The 18,653-nt window shown below is 34.7% G+C and overlaps 1 protein-coding gene and 1 pseudogene across 1 annotated transcript in view; both read right to left on the bottom strand.

Annotated features, from left to right (window-relative positions):
* Window positions 1–18,262, bottom strand: part of Copb1 (coat protein complex I subunit beta 1) — a 37,468-nt gene extending 19,206 nt beyond the window's left edge. The window contains exons 1-10 of the mRNA XM_078046437.1: window positions 18,063–18,262; window positions 17,223–17,372; window positions 11,765–11,994; window positions 11,221–11,390; window positions 9,062–9,176; window positions 6,600–6,692; window positions 3,757–3,894; window positions 2,918–3,037; window positions 313–420; window positions 76–222 (exon numbers count right to left, since the gene is read on the bottom strand). Coding sequence (XP_077902563.1) covers window positions 76–222; window positions 313–420; window positions 2,918–3,037; window positions 3,757–3,894; window positions 6,600–6,692; window positions 9,062–9,176; window positions 11,221–11,390; window positions 11,765–11,994; window positions 17,223–17,313 — 1,212 coding nt within the window. The 5' untranslated portion in view covers window positions 17,314–17,372; window positions 18,063–18,262. The remainder of the gene's footprint in view (window positions 1–75; window positions 223–312; window positions 421–2,917; window positions 3,038–3,756; window positions 3,895–6,599; window positions 6,693–9,061; window positions 9,177–11,220; window positions 11,391–11,764; window positions 11,995–17,222; window positions 17,373–18,062) is intronic.
* Window positions 1,151–2,845, bottom strand: LOC144377440 (ADP-ribosylation factor 2 pseudogene; annotated as a pseudogene).
* Window positions 18,263–18,653: the final 391 nt, after the last annotated feature.

Raw genomic sequence — 18,653 nt, 5'->3', positions numbered from 1 at the left:
AACTGTTGAATAATTAAAAATTTTTAAAAATTCCTTCTAGAGAATTTAAAAATTAAGGTCATCAGAATTACATACCACAGGAATAACATTTGCAGCCATATCTGGAAATCGGACAGAGCAGGAATGCAATGTTCGTACAAGGAGCTGTCTGTATTTGTCAGTGTCTTCATGCTCAGAAACATTATTTGTTTTAATCACTTCCTTCTTCAAGACAATAACCAACTACAAACAAAGTAGAAATAAGTAAGAATTACATTGTGTTTGGCCTGACCACTTACAAAGTGGCATCATTTTTTTTTTTTTTTTTTTTACCTCTTCAACATTCCTAGAAGAAACAAGATCCAACGCTAACTGCAGAGTTTTCTTGCGTACTTCCAAGTCTGGTGTGCTCAATACTCTTAGGATGTCCATTACCAGATCCTAAAAGAGCAAACAATAAAGAATTAACACCGATTTTTCTGGTCACAAGAAGAAAAGCTTAACTGCAGAATGGTTCTATCATCAACTTAATTCTTTGATTAATAATAAATTTACTAGTGGTAAAAGAACTAGACATTTTGAGTCTCCTGATGTAATGTAATAGAACTAATATCACAGATGTTGCATTCAAACTGACAAAGTTTACTCTATCAAACTTTACATCTAATTTACAGTTTTTAGGAAACAGGGAGTCAGAGGAATAAGTTAAATGACACCACAAGAATAACCAGCCAGATTCAGGAAGGGCATTTTACAGGAAGGAGAATTGGTCTTGTCATTTCAACAAATTAGTATCAAGCAAAAAGATACTGTTCAAAATTAAGAAATTGAAAGGACATAATAACCAGAATAATACATCATTATGAACTGGACAAATTAAATAAAAAGGGCACTTTTGGGACAACTATAAAAATCTGAATCAATACTTAGTATTAAATAGTATTAAGAAACTATTAACTGTGTTAAGTGTGATATTACTAACTTGGCTCTGTAGGAAAATGTAATTTTTAAAAGATGCATACTTCAAAAAAACTATGATATTTTAAATAGCACAAATCTAATTTACAAATGATTTTACTTCTTTAAAGCTTTATGTTTAAAAATCTTTTCAACATGTTAAAAAAGTTTCAAAAATTCCTTTTTTTTAAAACTTAAAATGTAATACTGGTTTTCTTGTATTATAAGAAAGATAAGTGCAATGGTAAAGCACTTGCCTAGCATGTGAGATCCTGGGTGGAGTGTATAAGGCAGAGTGAGAAAGCTGCCCCTACTCCCAGCCACACAACCATCAAGGTTTCTTACACATGCACTCAGAGGAGGCCAGCTGGCTTTGCCACAATGTGCAGGGGATGGACTGCTTTGGTCACTTCTAGTTTTTGAGCTGGTTGGAGAGCCAGTCCAAATCTTTGTAAAGCCTATCTATGCTGATAGCACAAGTAACCTGAATGTGTTTCTCTGGTGAAGGGAATGTAAGCCAAGCTTGTCTATTATAACTGCTATATTCACAGCACTGGGAAGATTCTGTTTATTTACAAACACTAACAAACTATCTCTGAATTCATCTTCACTAACATTCTAGTTAGTTTTTTCTTGGTCTCACTGACTCTTTCTCTGTCATTACCAAAACCACAAAAATCAGACCTTGAGTGTTCTTGAAATAATGTTGCCACAAAGGTCTGATTTTGTCCTGACCACCAACATCCCAGACTGTGAAGCTGTTATTTCCATATTCTACTATCTTCACATTGAAACCTATTGTAGGAAGGGTGGTCACAATCTCTTCCAGTTTCAATTTATAAAAGATGATGGTCTTTCCAGCTGCATCCAAACCCACCATAAGAATCTACATCTCTTTTTTCCCAAATACTTTTGTTGTTTTGGTACTGGGGATAGAACTCAGGGACACTCAACCACTGAGCCACATCCCCAGCCCTGTTTTGTGTTTTAGAGTCAGGGTCTCACTAAGTTGCTTAGTGCCTCACTGTTGCTGAGGTTGGCTTTGAACTCACAATCCTCCTGTCTTAGCCTCTTGAGCTGCTGGGATTACAGGTGTGAGCCACAGTGCCTGACTCCCAAATAGATTTTTAAACAGCTCTTCGAAAAATGCTGCTTATGGTGCTGGGGCTGGGGCTGAGCGATAGTGCACTTGCCTGGCATGTGTGAGGCACTGGGTTTGGTTCTCAGCACCGCATATAAATAAATAAAAAATAAGGATCTATCAACAACTTAAAAAAATGCTGTCCATTGTAATTTAATTCTATAATCTGTTGCCACTATAAGCATCACTACAAGAACCACTAGGGATCTGACTACCTTTAGGATTTTCTCCCGAATTCTTATATTTCCTCTCTTAGGATTTCAGTGTACATCTCCTAAGAGTACAGGATAATTTCTTTAGTTTTTGGTGGTGCTAGGGATTGAACCCAAGGCTTCATATATTACAGGCAACCATCTACCACTGAGTTAAATACTCACTCCCGGATAATTTCTTATATAAACATAAATACCACATTCAGAGAATTTAACGCTTATTCAGACTCTTAACTAAAATACAGGCTATATTCACATTTCTCAAACTCTTCCAATAATATCCTTTATGGCAATTTTTCATTCTTCTTGTTCTGATCAAACATCAGCAATGCATTTAGTGAGCCTTTATTTTAGAAATTTTGATGGCAAAGACAATAACCTAGAAGGTTATATGGCGATTTGAGAGTTTCACTTTATTTGAACAAACTTAAATTGCCCGGTCTTCAAAGTTTTAAGTAATCTAAGACACCAAGGATAGGGAATGATTAAAATTTGAAAAATAGCATATTTAGAATTTCTCTCTGTGAGACAGTGTTTACCTGAAGGACTCGTTCATGAGCAGGATAGGGAATGATTAAAATTTGAAAAATAGCATATTTAGAATTTCTCTCTGTGAGACAGTGTTTACCTGAAGGACTCGTTCATGAGCAGGATGCTCTTTTAATTCTACTAATCGATCCAGAACTATGAGCTTTACATTGTTGTCACTCTCTTTAATAATTAAATCAATGTAACACTGAGCAGCAGCCTATACAAAAAAAAAAATACATTTTAAGAAATCATAGAATCTGAAAAACCTCTAAGAAGCCAAAATATACTCATTAACCCCTGCACAAGTTTATTATGCATTTTGTTCAAAGGCATGTGGACTGAAAGGGGCTGCTACAGGCAGAAATACTTAAATTTAAATTTAAGTACTTAAATTTAAGTAGTGACTAAACCCAGTAATGCACTATCACACTGAATTACATCCCCAGTCCTTTTTATTTTTAATTCTGAGACAGGGTCTGTTAAGTTGCCTAGGCTTGGCCTCAAACTTGTGATCCTCCTGCATCAGCCTCTTGATTGGTTAGGCACATAAGTGTGCACCATCAGGGCAGGCTCAGAAATACTTTTTAATACTTTTAACATCCCAAAAATTAAGGGTGGAAACTAAGAAAAAAAGCAGAGAATCCCAAGAAGTATAGCTGTTAAGCAAATTTCACTTTATAATACATTAAAAAAAAAAAACCACAGGAATTTAAAGATCAGTGTGAGTCATTAAAATAATTTAGTATATAAGATCCTTTATATGTATATGACAGAAGGAAAAAGAAGATTGAATTCTGTAAAAAGGCAAATAATTTTATAAATTTGTATTTGTTTTCTTTGCCATGTAAACACACAGTGAATTGCAATGTTACTAAGTCATGAGTAATAAGACAGCATATCTATCATCTAATCTGGTCCCAAAGAAATAAGCAGTACCTTGATTGCAGTTGGTGCACTTGACAGTGTTACTAATGTCCCAGCAGCTTCATATTTTACAGCAGGGCTAGATGACTGTAATAAGTTATAAATGCAACGAATGAAACGAGCCCTTTCAGATGGATTAGCATGACAGACCTGGAAAAGAAAACATACTTGTGATGTACCTATTTTAGCCTCCCAAGTCTCTGAGATTACAGGCATATGCCACCATGCCCAGCGAAAACTATAAAATATTCTTATGAGGACATAAAGAAATGTTGGCTAACATGGAGTGAGATAATATGACACAACATTTCAGAAAGAATTTTATTTTGAATATGTATTACAACTACTCATTCTTTTATTCATTCTTCCATAATTTATATTTTCTGTTCTCATTTCAACAATACTCATGGCAACTTTACCAGGAGTACATTCTATCTGAAGAAAACTTTCTTTGCTCATTCATAAGAAGCAACTCTTCTTCCATTAAAGTTTTAGCATGAGACTTTAGTAATTCAACCACCTTTTCAGGCCCTACTTCTAATTCTAGTTTTCTTATTTCCTTCACATCTGCCATTACTTCCTCCACTTAAGTCTTGAATCCCTTAAAGTCATCCATGAAGGCTGGATCAACTTCTTCCAAAATCCTATTAATGTTGTTTATTTGGACCTCCAACCATGCATCATGAGGTTTTTTTGTTTTTTTTTTGTTTTTTTTTTTTGAGGCGGGGCACAAAGGATTGAACTCAGGGGCACTCAACCACTGAGCCACATCCTCAGCTCTATTTTGTATTTTATTTAGAGACAGGGTCTCACTGAGTTGCTTAGTGCTCACTGTTACTGAGGCTGGCTTTGAACTGTGATTCTCCTGCCTCTGCCTCAGCCTTCCGAGCTGCTGGGATTACAAGGTGCACCACACTGGCTAAATCACAAGGGTTCTTAATGAAATCCTTTCCAGAAAGTTTTCAATTCACTTTGCCTAGATCCATCAGAAGAATCACTATCTATGGTAGCTACAGTTATAGTCTGATAAAATGTTTTCTTAAAGAATAAATCTTGAAATAATAAAAGTTAAATATGCCTTGATCCAAAGGCTGCAAAATGGATGTTATGTTGGAAGGCATGAAAATATTAATCTCACTATACATTCACATTCAAGGTGTTGAGGACTGATGCACTGTCAATAAAAAGCGATATTTTGATAGTAATCTTTTTTTCTGAGGACTAGTCTTAAAATATTCAGTGAAACATATTGTAAACAGATGTATTTGCTATTTCATTTTTAGAGCACAGGTAGAGTAGTATAATTTAGTATAATTCTCAAGGGCCCTAGGATTTTCAGAATAGTACATGGGCACTGGCTTCAACTTAAAAAAAAGTCACCAGCTGTATTAGCCTCTAACAAGAGAGATAGTCTGACCTCTCAAGCCAGGCATTGACTCCACCTCTTTTAATATGAAAATCCTAAATGACACCTTCTTCCAAAAATCAGGCTATTTCATCTACACAGAAAATTAGTTGTTTAGTTAAGCTACCTTCACCAATTATCTTAATTAGCTTTTCTGCTAAATTTCTGTGTAACTTGCTGCAATTCTTTATCAGCACTTGCTGCTTCACCTTGTACTTCTATATTATGGAAACAGTCTCTTTCCTTAAACCTTAAAAAGCAACTTTTGCTAGTTTCAAAAGTTTCTTCTGAAGCTTACCTCTCTCAACCTTTACAGAATTGCAGTTAGGAGGACCTTGCTCTGGATTAGGCCAGGCTTTACTCTTTTTATAACAATCCTTGTGGGAGAATTAATTCAATGTGCTGTTAGAATTACCTTAGTTCTTTCTGAGTGACCCTAGTAACCTCTTACTAAGCTCTCTCTCTTAAAGTTACCACCACCTTTATAGAATGAGTCTTCTCTAATATGTGAACTTTTGGGGACACACTCAAACTACATCCAAACCAGAGTACAAAGATTAATCATTTCTTGCTTTTGATTTACAGTGAGAGATGTCTCTCCTTCCTGCACATGAAAACTTAGAGGCCACTATAGGATTATTAACTGGCCTAATTTCAATATCATTATCTCAGTGGTTAGGGAGATCCAAGGAGAGGGAAAGAGGTGGTAGAAGGACTGGTTGGTGGTGCACTCAAAACACACCTAACATTTATCAGTTAAGTCTTCAGTCTTATATGGGTGTGGTTCAGTGCACCCCAAAATAATTATAATAGTAATATCAAATATCTCAGATCACTACAATAGATATAATGAAAAAGTATGAAATATTACAAGAATTACCAAAATGTGACAGAGATATAGAATACATATTGTTGAAAAAATAATGTTGATAGTCTTGTTCAACACAGGGTTGCCATAAAACCTTAAAATGACAAAAAAACACAATATCTGCAAAGTCCAATAAAAGAGGTATGCCTGCATTTAAAGTTTCTCTACTCTCTTTCATAAACAAGGAGCATAAAAAGCACTTATGGCTTTTTTTTTAGGGGAGGGGGAGTCTTTTTAGATATCCAAAGTAATCTGGTATTTATTCAAGAAAAATCTTAAATTTTATTTCAAAGCTATTCAGTGGTTGGATCATACACAATAATTTCTTCTCAACTTTACTGACTCAACCCATAAATTTTTATAGAATCCCTTACAGAAGTATAGAAAGGATGGATGCACATACTTGAAAAATACAATAAGCCAACAGAAAAAGAAAAAAAATACATATATGGGTATACTGTACATAGTTATTATTACAACATAATCTCCTAGCAATTACTAGTGTCCAGAAAAAAGCTAAAGGTAAATAAACTGTAAATAAACTGTTGAGTTTATTTCCCCATCACAAACTATAATTCTTACCTTATAAATTAGCTCAACAATAACCAATTGTAGAATGTCTCCAAATGTTTGAACTTGATCAATACAAGTACTTAGGTAATCCAAAGCTCGATCCTAAAGAAATAAAGAATGTATTTATCATACCCTACCTCATTTGATAAAATTATTTGATGGAACTTTTAAAAATACACATATTATGCTTAAATATAAAACAGATGAAGAAATCAGAGCATAGAGAAAATAATTTGAAAAATAAAATAAAATGAAAAACCAAGTAAGAAGTTAACACTTAGGACTGGGGTTGTGGCTCAGTGGTAGGGCGCCTGTCTAGCATGTGTGAGGAACTGGGTTTGATATTTACCACCACATAAAAATAAATAAAACAAAGGTATTGTGTCCATCATCATCAGCAACAACAACAAAGAAGTTACCATAAAATACAAGACAGAAAGTCAAATACATTTTTGTAGGCCACAAATCTAGGGTCTGAATTTTTTAGCAGCTAAACGAGGAAAAATACTGCTCATTATCTGACTCAGTGTATTTATGCAAACAAAACAAACTAGCTATTTACGAACATAGTTATTCTTATTACTGAGACCTAAAAAAAAAATTTCATGTGGATCCTCATATATATATATAATGTGATTTGGGGAACTAGGGCCTTGACAATATCTCTCCAGTAAAAATACCAATAAATTTAATTGAACTAGTTATGATTACATCCCTTATAATGTATGTACGTAAACATTATAATATAAAAAGTACAGATTAGTTAAACCAATTCTATAAGAAAACAAAATATTATGGTTCATATAAGTGGCTTTCTCAAAATTTTGTTTAGGAAGATAAAATGACAGTATCTAATATCACCACATTACCTATTAGGATGGCTTCTATCAAACAAATGAAAATAACTAGGGTTGGCAAAGACATGGAGAAACTAGAACCATTTTGTACTGCTAGTGGGGATGTAAAATGGTACAATGGACATGAAAAACATTATGGTTGTTCCTCAAATAATTAAAAGAATTGTCATATAATCTAGCAATTTCACTTCTGAATATAAACTCATAATAAAAGCAGTGACTCAAATGTTCATTGATGGATGAGTAAATAAAATGTGTATACACTTAGAGTGGAATATTATTTAGCCTTAAAAGGAAGGATATTCTGACACATGCTACAACATGGATGAACTTCAAAGCATTATGTAAAGTGAAATAAGTCGGTCACAAAAGGGCACATGCTAAATGATTCCATTTATATGAAGTACTTAGAATAGTAAAAATTATAGAGACAAAAAGAATGGTGATTATTAGGGGCAGGGAGAAATGGAAATAGAAGTTATCATTTAATGGGTCAGTTTCACAACATGAAAAAAGTTATGGAGATGGATGGTGATGATGGTTGTGCAACATCATGAATATATTTAATACCATTAAACTGCACACTTAAAAATGGTCAAGATGGCAAATTTTATATGTATTTCATCACAGTAAAAATAACTGGAAAAAAATAAAGGAAGACCTAGGGGGAAAATGACAGTATACAGATTTCAGAGGAAATGGACAGACTTTATATTTTTCAGTCTTCATGTGTATTATTTCCCACATTTTGATAATCATACTGGATATCAAACTGTCCAAATTATATGCCACCAAGGTATGCAGAATCACTTTTAACCAAATGTAGATCCATATACTTTAACCACTAGCAGAGCTGGATATGGAATTGGTATACTCTTGTCAAATAGCAGACCACCCTACTTCCACAGACATGGCCAAGGGTGGACCTATACTAGCTATGACTATTTCTCTTTAAACATTTTTAGATTATAATAATATAAAGAAAAATAGGCAGCCAAGTTCTAGAATAGTGTGCCATAAAATATAGCCATAACAACTTCAATCTGGAAAAATCTATTAAGTGGGAATTGATGGCATAACTCAAACATAGATAGAATACATGTTAAACTGTGCAAGGTTGTGAGTTCAATGACCATAACCCAAAACTGTAAAGTGGCTATATTATTACTTTCTAAAAAAAAAGAATATAAATCAGGGACAGTGATTACAAGTGCATGCTTGTAATCCTAGTTACTTGGAAAGCTGAGGAAGGAGGATTCCAAGTTTGAGTCCTGCCTGTGCAACTTAACAAGATCATTAGTAACTTAGTGAGATCCTGTCTCAAAAAAATTAAAAGAGCTGAGGATATAGCTCAGTTGGTAGATCATCCCTAGGTTCAATCCCTAGTATTGCAAAAAAAGAAAAAATAATAATATATACAGTACATAAGTAGTATTTTAGAGAAGGGTTAAGAAAAAAAATTTATATAAATTAAATCAAATATCTAAAAAAATCAAAATACTCAAATCTCAAGTAATAGAAACAAAATTACTAAATGAAAACATGATCAGACTTATATAACTTTTATTCTCATTTAAATACAGTCATAAAAGAATTTTTTAAAAAAATACTCACCTGATCTGCATGAATCAGCATCATAAAGGCATTCCTTTTGCAACTTGCATCCTTCTCATTTACCAGAAAATCATGTATCAGCTCAGGAGCATCAGGAATAAGATGTTCAAAATTTCTTTAAATAAAACATTAACATATTCAATAAAAACATACTCTACTAACTTAACAGCTTTCTGGATCATACCAAAATTAAAATTAAACTTTATAGCACTACTGATTCTTCAAATTTCTCAAAGTTTAAATCAATTAGAATTGGGGGAACAAATCAAAAGGTCATACCTTCATCTATGAAGTTATCAAATTTTGTTTTTTCTAGTTCAATGTAGAAAGAATGGATTTATTCAATATATATTTTATTAATTGATGTCTCTAATAATTAACTTTCATATACTTCAGGAATATATATTAAGATAAAGTTAAAATCTTTCCTTAATAAATGAACAATCCTTCATTAAGAATGACTAGAGGGCTGGGGTTGTGGCTCAGTGGTAGAGCACTTGCCTGGCACATGCAAGGCCCTGGGTTTGATCCTCAGTACCACATAAAAATAAATAAATAAAACAAAGGTATTGTGTCCAACTACAACTAAAAAATAAATATTAAAAAAAATTACTAGTGAAAAAAATATTATCTGGAATTTTATTGGCTATATACTGTATTTACTAACTTGCCTCCTATTTTAGAAGTATAATAGTCACACAGAATGATAAACACTAGATTAACAAAAATGCCACCTAGTTTCAACAATTAATTTTCAGCCAGTTTTATTTTACCTATCCCCCTGTCTACCTCTCCTTCTGTTATTCTGAAACAAATCCCAACTTATTTATTTTTTTCTGTAAATACATTGGTATGTTTCTCTAAAATTTAAAGATGATTATTATTCTACTGTCATAAAAATCATGAATTCCTTAATACCATTATATAGCCAGTCATTGTTCAAATTTCCAATATTGCCTTATAAATGTCATCATTTTTGTGTGCCCTATAATTTAAATCCTGAACTTTGTATGGTTTGTATGTTCACATTCTAAGAATTAAATTATATTATTAATCAGAATACCACTTTCTTTAACAGATAAAATTTACTACAATATTATGGTAACTGTGAAATTATGTCTCAATCAAGTAAGATATCAAAAGTACAAAGATGTTTATAAAATTACATTCTAATTCTAAATAAAGTGACACCAGTTGATTATAAAAACCAAGTACTGCAGCTTTATCCAACTACCTCTCTTTCAATTGTTTCTTTAAAAAAAAAGTCCAATATCTTTAGCTTTCTAACAATAGGAATCAGTTAAGAACTGCAGCCCTTCTCATTAAAAAAGTTCACTCATCAAAGCCTCTAAGGATAAAAAGATAAGACCCACAGCCACAAAAAGAGAATTCTAAAACAAGGTTAAAAACTCAAGCTGGGCTCAGAAGCAAGCTGGAGGCCAGCCTTGGAAACTTAGTGAGACCCTGTCTCAAAATGAAGTTAAAAAAAGGGGGATAGTGGTGGCTGAAGAGGTAGCTGAGTGGTAGAGTACTTGCCTAGCATACATGAAGTTCTAGGTTTGACCCTCAGTCACAGGTAGGTGATGGTGGTGAACAAGTTACAGCTCAAAATCTTTAGGGGATAATCAAATACATATTTCAATCAAAAGTGAACAGAAGTAATACAATTGAGAATGAGAGGCAATGCCTTAAATTGGAAAGTTTGTAAATTTTTTTGTTTTGTTTTTTTTGGTGGTGCTAGGGATTGAACCCAGGGCCTTGTGCATTCGAGACAAGCACTCTACCAACTGAGCTATATCCCTTAGCCCTAAAGTGTATACATTTGTTTTACTTTATTTTTTTTATTTTTTGGTTGTGTGGGGAATGAACTTGGGGCCTCCTTCATATTAGGCAAGTGTTCCACCACTGGGCTATACTATAATCTTTTTAAAGGGGGGGCCAGTGTCATTCAATTTCAGCAGATTATTGTCAGGGAGAAACTAGGGCCAAGTGTGGCCACCTTCTTTTTGACTTTCCAATGCTGAACTTAATAAAGAAAAAAATGTTTTGCTGGTCAATGCAAAAGCTACATATAACCTATAAGCAAACACTTAAAAACCTCCAGTATGAAAAACTAAAAGGCTGTCCCAGAACTAAGCCAAAGTAGTATCTTTATTTACCTATAGATAGTATAGATGGCCAAAACAGCATTCCTTCTAACATAGCTATGTCGATGTTCCAAACAAGCACGGATAGCCGGCATTAAAGGTTCTAGCAATTCTGCTTCTTTCAGTTTGCAAAGAAAACGTAGAGTAGATCCTCGAATAAACTCATTAGGATGCTGAAGATCCTGGTATAAAAATTTAAAAAAATGAAATGCTGAGTTTCAGCTTTTTTACAAACATTAATTTTAAATGTGAAATTTTTCAACAGAAAAAGTCGAAGTTAGTTTAAGAGTCCTAGCTTATCAGACAATTTCTATCAGATTTCTTTTGATAAGAGCAATTTTTACATATATATACACTTTAAATTAACAACACACACATAAAATGCATAGAAAACGTCTAAAAAAGTAACAACAGAACTTTTTGTAACACTTCAAAATTTCAAATATTACAACTGACATCAAAGATTTAATTTTAAAAATCAATGAGGCCCATTCCACTAATTTTACAATTATTTAAAATCAAAGCAATATTCAGAAATACTTATGGTCTGGTTTACCTTTCTGTATGCATCACATACGAGAATCATTTCATGCAAAAGTCTCCCATCTGGAGTTGTTTTAGGAACAATTTCCCAAAATACCAGAAGTAATTTTTTGATGGTGTGATCCTGAAGAGGCAGCACAAAACGAATGATGGTCATCAGAAGTCCAGGAAGCTTTTCACCATTAAGAATCATGATGATTACTTTCTTTAAAGCTTCAGTCTTTGACTTCACATCTCCTTTTTCTGAGTCATTAAAAAAAAAAAAAAAAAAAAAAAGCACAATTATTTCAAAAGAAAATTCCTTGAGTAAATTTTTTTTTTTTTTTTTTTTGGTACCAGGGCTTGAACCCAGTTTATTTGAGGATCCCCAGCCCTTATTTTTAATTTTGAGACAAGGTCTCACTAAGTTGCTTAGGACCTAAGTTTCTGAGGCTGGTTTTGAATTTGTAATCCTCCTGCCTCAGCCTCCAGAATCACTGGGATATCAGGCATGCGCCACTGTGCCAGGTTTCCTAATTTTAAAAACAAATTAACAAAATAAATATACTTTATTAGCTGCAATAGTAATAAAGGCACAAATCCAACTGACAAGGTTTCTTTACTTAGCTGTATCACAAACAAGCTGTGTACTTTTTGGGGGGTGGGGTGGGGGGAGTATTAGGGATTGAACTCAGGGGTACAGTACCACTGAGCCACATCCCAACCCTGTTTTGTATTTTATTTTAAGACAGGGTCTCACTGAGTGCTTAGCACCTCGCATTTGCTGAGGCTGGGTTTGAATTTCTGATCTTCCTGCCTCAACCTTCTGATCCACTGGGATAACTTGGGTATGACACTGTACTCGGCCAAACTGGGTACTTTTGCACAATTAATTTATCTTTGAATTGTGGATTCTTTATATATATCATGAAGATATTATATGATGATAATATCTAATCCAGGGATTAGATTTCTAGTCCCTAATCAACTGAGTTAATGTAAGAGTTCATGAATCTTCTTGGCTACTTGGTGTGTTTCAAACATACATGTAACTATTTTTCAATATATAAACAGATATTGTTAGGATATGTGCTTCAGAATTCAAAGCAGCTCATTTTGTGTGCATTTTCTCAAAGTTACAGCCACTACTATGGGAAGTGGAGTGAATATGGTGATCTGTTTAAAAATATTAGGAGGAGGGCTGGGGATGTGGCTCAAGTGGTAGCGCGCTCGCCTGGCATGCGTGCGACCCGGGTTCGATCCTCAGCACCACATACCAACAAAGATGTTGTGTCCGCCGAGTACTAAAAAATAAATATTAAAAAAATTCTCTCTCTCTCTCTCTCTCTCCTCTCTCACTCTCTTTTAAAAAAAAATATTAGGAGGAGAGTTCTTGAATATTCAAAATTAAGTCTGAGAACTAACAGAGTAAATAATTCCACTCCTATCATATTTCTACAGATGACACAATTTTAGACTCTTAAGATAGTATCTGAAAAACTAGAAGAAAATTAGAATGTCCCATTTAGTAACAACTGTTTAGAATTAAGGATGACATTTTGGATAAAATACATTTACTGTAACTTAGGCTAAAAACTGGAATATAAAATATTCTATACAAAACAATCTATAATTTCACATCATTACCATTGCATGCTAAAAATTTTATAGTACTAAAAATCTTTTCAATTCAAAATTCAAAGGCAGAAATATAAGACAAACACATTGCCACTAGTATACTGTACTTTTTTTGGGGTGGGGACTGAACCCAGGGCCTTATACATGGTAGGCAAGCACTCTACCACTGAGCTACATTCCCAGTCCTATACTTGTCTAGATCATAAAAAGTAAATAAATATATGGGAGAGGAGATGATGAAGATTGTCCAGTGAAACATCAATACGCCTAAAGTTATCATGAGGAAAATAATTAGAAGAAACTAGTAGAGCTGGGTGTAGTGGCACATGCCTGTAATCCCAGGAACTTGGAAAGCTAAGGCAGGAGGAGCAAGAATTTAAAACTAGCCTCAGCAACTCAGTGAGGTCCTACTCTCTGGGGGAAAAAAATTAAAAATAGGGCTGGGGATGTGGTTCAGTGGTTAAATGCCCCTGGGTTCAATCCCCAGTACCAAAGAATAAAAAGAAAAAGAAAAAGAAGAAATTGGTGGAAATTAGTGGGAAGCAGATTTGGGCCTAAATATGAGGTAGAAATCTATTCCCTTTCTTTCTTTATTTTGTTGTACTAGGGACTGAACCCAGGGGTGCTCTATTTATGAGCTCCATTTCCCCAGTTTTGCTAACTTGCCGAGGGCGGCCTTGAATTTGCAGTTCTTCTGCCTTAGCCTCCAGAGTTGCTTGTATTATAGGCATGTACCACCATGCCTGGTGAGAAATTTCTAACAACTAGAGCTAAGTGGCTATTAAATAAAGAGTTCCTATTGCCAAAGGGGCAGAAACTATACATGACCACTTGATGGGTTACAGGAAGGAAGTAAACTCCAGAAGAAATGAACTAGGTGAACCAAAGACCTTCTAAGCTCTTAAAGGCTATTTAAAATTATTGCCAGTTCACATGATATTTTCACAAATTAAGAATAGAGAATACTGTCAGGTATTTGGATTAATTAGGCAAAGTTCAAGTGGCTAACGCTGTATTCACTGGGTGTAAGCAGTTTTTTTCCTCTTTGTTCCAAACATCCTGATTTAAAAAAAATTTTTTTCCATATCCCGTTTCATAACATTAAGGACATAAAATCCAAAAGCCATAAAACTATATTGCTATATCTTTTTAAAAGTATCTTTTTAGTTGTAGATAGACACATCTACTTTATTCATTTATTTTTATGTGCCAAGGATCAAACCTAGTGCCTTACATGTGCTAGGCAAGCCCTCTACTACTGAGCTACAACCCCAGCCCCTTGTTATAATCTTCATGGCTTATTATGCTCCAGTGTTTTTATTCTTCACAAATTAGAAAATTTCTAAATATAATTTAGTAGGCTAAATTCAACTTGTAACAATACTTCAAAAATTTTTAAAATAAGTTTAACAGTAAACTTATAAAAAAAAAATCTGTGCCATTTACATTTTAAGAAACTCCACCCCAATTTTCATTTATTTCAATAATCCAAGTTAAGATGAAACAAGGAGGGCTGGGGTTGTGACTCAGCGGTAGACCACTCACCTAGCACGTGCAAGGCCCTGGGTTTGATCCTCAGCACCATATAAAAATATTGTTTTCAACTACAACTAAAAAATAAATATTAAAAAAAAGATAAAACAAGGATATGTTTCTTTCCATATCTTCCTAATTTTTAGAACTTTTCCTCTCTATAAACAGTATAAAACATATGCAAAATTTCACCTATCAATTCAATTCACAATAATAGACTAAACGCTTCCTAATCTGGGGAATATACAGTCCTCAGAGTTCAGATTCAGTAACTAAAGGTTTAAAAAAAAAAAAAAAAGTAAATTGTGGAAGTAACACAGTATTTAGCCAAACAAAAAAGTTGTTACTCAAAATTAGAAACTAGTTATTTTTTCTCTTAACTTTTCTTAAAGGCAAAAATATACACAGAATTGGACACTATTTATTTATTGTTAGATGGCAGTTAAGGCAAGGGTAATGTTCCAATTATGACAGAGTTAGTTCTGTACCTTCCAACTATAGTTATAAGCATTTTAGGGATCTAATAATAAAAATCATTTATTATGAAAAAAATAGTAATAAGAGTATATTTATTAATTTGTATTCCATTCAATTATCTTATGTGAATATGGGGGAAAAGGGGTGAAGGGTGAAATAAACATGGCTTTTGTTCTAATAATTTCAATTAAATGCCATAAAAGAGGGTTTCTTTTCCCTTCTCTAAAAATAAATCTTTTCAGGCAGAGGTATATAGCTCAGTATCTGTATGGCATGCAAGAGGGTTAGATCATAGTACTAACAAAAAGTAAAAAGTAAAACTAGATTTCAACAGGTATCTAATATTAAGTAATGTAAGATTAGGAGGTATTTCATTTATGCTAATTAAGAGGTGGGAACAGGCAAGCAAAACACTGTCTCATTATAAACGGCTTCTAAAAGATATTTAGAATGTAAGAATAATTTTCATTCAACTGTATTTAAAACTATCAGTTCAACTTATATTTTTTCTTAGTTCAATTAAATAAGAAGCATTACTTTGGAAGTGTATTACTTAAAAAAAAAGGGTGTGTGTGTGTGGCTACTCAGTGGTAGAGTGCTTATCTAACATGTGTAAGGCCCTGAATTTTATCCCCAGCACTGTGGGGAAATTTTTTTTCCCTTGACAGAATCACTTACATAAGTATGCACTTTTAAAGTAGTTACAGTATACAATTTTTAAATTTCAGAAATACAGTTCTTGTTTTCTTCTTGCAAAAATGTTTTCAAGGGGCTGGGTTTGTGGCTCAGTGGTAGAGCGTTCACCTAGCATGCATGAGACACTGGGTTTGATCCTTAGAAATATATAAATGTAAAATAAAGATACTGTGTCCACCTAAAACTTAAGAATAAATATTTTTTAAAAAATGATTTCATAATGAAAAGCTTAAACTTTCAGGAAAAATACTTCACTGGTTGGGAGAGAAACCCAAAGAACAAAGTTCTTTTGATTTTATAAGCTAAGTAAGTATATGAAGTTACCTGAACAAAGTGACATTCCACCACACATTCTCAACCTGCTAACTAAGGAGAATTGTCAGCTATCTTTAAGTATAATACATTAAAATGCACAAGCAATTACTTAATTTTGAAGAATATCTAACAATTGAACTATTATATATGTATATGTGTATATGTGTGTGTGTGTGTGTGTGTGTATATATATATATATATTTTTTTTTTTTTTAAAGATGACTACATTTCTTTAGCTTTCCTAAGCTAAACTGAGATGTTATTCTATTTCCATAAACCAATACTGGAAGTCTAAAGGTAGCAAGTTTTCAATTTTTCAAGAACTATTGAAGACATTATAGAAAAAGTATTTAGATAAAAATTAAGCATTTCTAATTATAAAGGAAAATGAAATGTAAATGAGCTCTTTTTTTCATTTCATTCTCAAAATATTATCAGTGTTTACAAAGTTGAGAGTAGAAAGTTGGTTCCCAGAGGCTGGGAAAAGTGGATCAGTGGGTAATACCTTACAGTGGTAAGAAGTTCAGACATGTTATATTGCACAGCAGGGTGACAACTGTAGTCCATAAAATACTATATATTTTATTGATTGACTGCAGTGCTGGGGAGTGGCCCCTCTGCCTCCCTGTGCCACATCCACAACCCCCAGTACTGGATTTTTAAAAAAAACTAAATGAAAGAATTTGAAATGTTTTCTTTCACCCTAAAGAAATGCTTAATATCTGAGATACATTTAACCTTATCTAAACATTACACAATGTTAACAGGAACTCCGTTAATGTGCAAATTTGTTTTTATCCGCTAAAAATCAAGTTAAACTTTATAAAGTTTACCTAGATCATTTTTTAAGCTAATTTCAGATGGTGGTTCTGAATCCATTGGCACGTTAATTAAAGTATAGCACACGTTCTCAGCAGCCGTCATGGTTTCTGGTTATAATCAACCCCCAATACAAGATTTAAGGAATGCAGATGCCAGAAAATCTAGAAAAACAAATATAGCGATATCATTAAAAATTTTTTGAATCCCACAAATGAGTAATCGTTCTTATATAAAGTTCATTCAGTTTGGCCTATAAGTTTTAAAGTCTTATAAAGGGAAGGTCAATCTATATATATTGCGTTCCCATAAAAGTAAATTCCAATAAAAAACACACTTGTCAACCCCAGTTTAAGGTCTAAAATCTCTCACTCCCCCATACCTCTTCCCTGGCCCAGGGTTGGGAATATTTTGTAAAACAGTGACAGTGCCCCACCTTTAACAGAACAGTGATTTCTCACAAAACTGCTAAGAGGTCCCATGCACAAATACTCTTGTCAAAATCTTGGAGCGCTTGGCCGCGGTTGGCAGTAGGTACCTCAAAGCCGGTACCCAGCGCCGCACCCCCACCTCGCCCCACCCACTGGCCCCTTCCCTTCCTCCAGCCAAGCAGGCCCGGACTTCACAGCGCGAGGCCGGGGCTCTAGCGAGAGAGAAGACCCCTGGCCAGCACGCAGGCCTGGACGGGGCGTCCGGCCCTGAGCTCTCAGACCCACCCCCACCGTTCCCCTTTGCCAGGCCCCGACGTCAGCGGCCTAGTTGCTCCCGCTCCGCGTCTCCCCGCTAGAGAACCAGTTCTTCCGACTCTGCGCAGCCCATCACGCCTCCGAGGCTAGGGGCTTTTGGCCCGCTACCTGGCTCCGAGGGGCGGCGGTTGAGTGAACCGCGGGACCGTATACCCCGGCTCCAACCAGAGGCAGCAGTGAAAGCTCCAGAGTCCTTGGCTGACGTGGAAGGGGGTGGGGAGACGTCCGTAGCCAAAGCCACCTAGCTCTACGGCGACTCAGAGAGGACATGTTTTCTCCGTCCTGCCGTTGCGCGTTGCAGGCACGTCCGGTTTTTTCCTTCTCTCCTATCCCTGGTTGGTATAGGCCGCAAAGAAGAGTGGAAATACGTATTTGTGAAATTTTTTTCCTGTAAGCCAACCGCTAACCTAAGTTCTGTAGTCATTTAATGGTTACGTGGAAATTATTCTTTTTCCATGGACGCAAACCGTCAAAGGGAGGAAGGGCTTGAACAGAAGGCAAACAATTCTGCCCAGTTGTATCCGGTGGAGGAACCCAGGACTGGAACCTGGAGTCCCTTTTTTTGCTTTCCCACTGATAAATTGAGGAAGTAACTACTTACCATTGGGAAAGTAATTTCAGTTCTTTAAATAAACCCACTGGATTACATCAAGACCCATTTCTGTTAACATCTCCAGTAGTCTGAATCTCCCTCTTTGC

The sequence above is a fragment of the Ictidomys tridecemlineatus genome, chromosome 4 (genome assembly GCF_052094955.1).
Source record: "Ictidomys tridecemlineatus isolate mIctTri1 chromosome 4, mIctTri1.hap1, whole genome shotgun sequence".
Taxonomy (NCBI): domain Eukaryota; kingdom Metazoa; phylum Chordata; class Mammalia; order Rodentia; family Sciuridae; genus Ictidomys; species Ictidomys tridecemlineatus.
The sequence above is the reverse complement of the archived record's forward strand: the minus strand, read 5'-3'. Positions and strand labels throughout refer to the sequence as shown.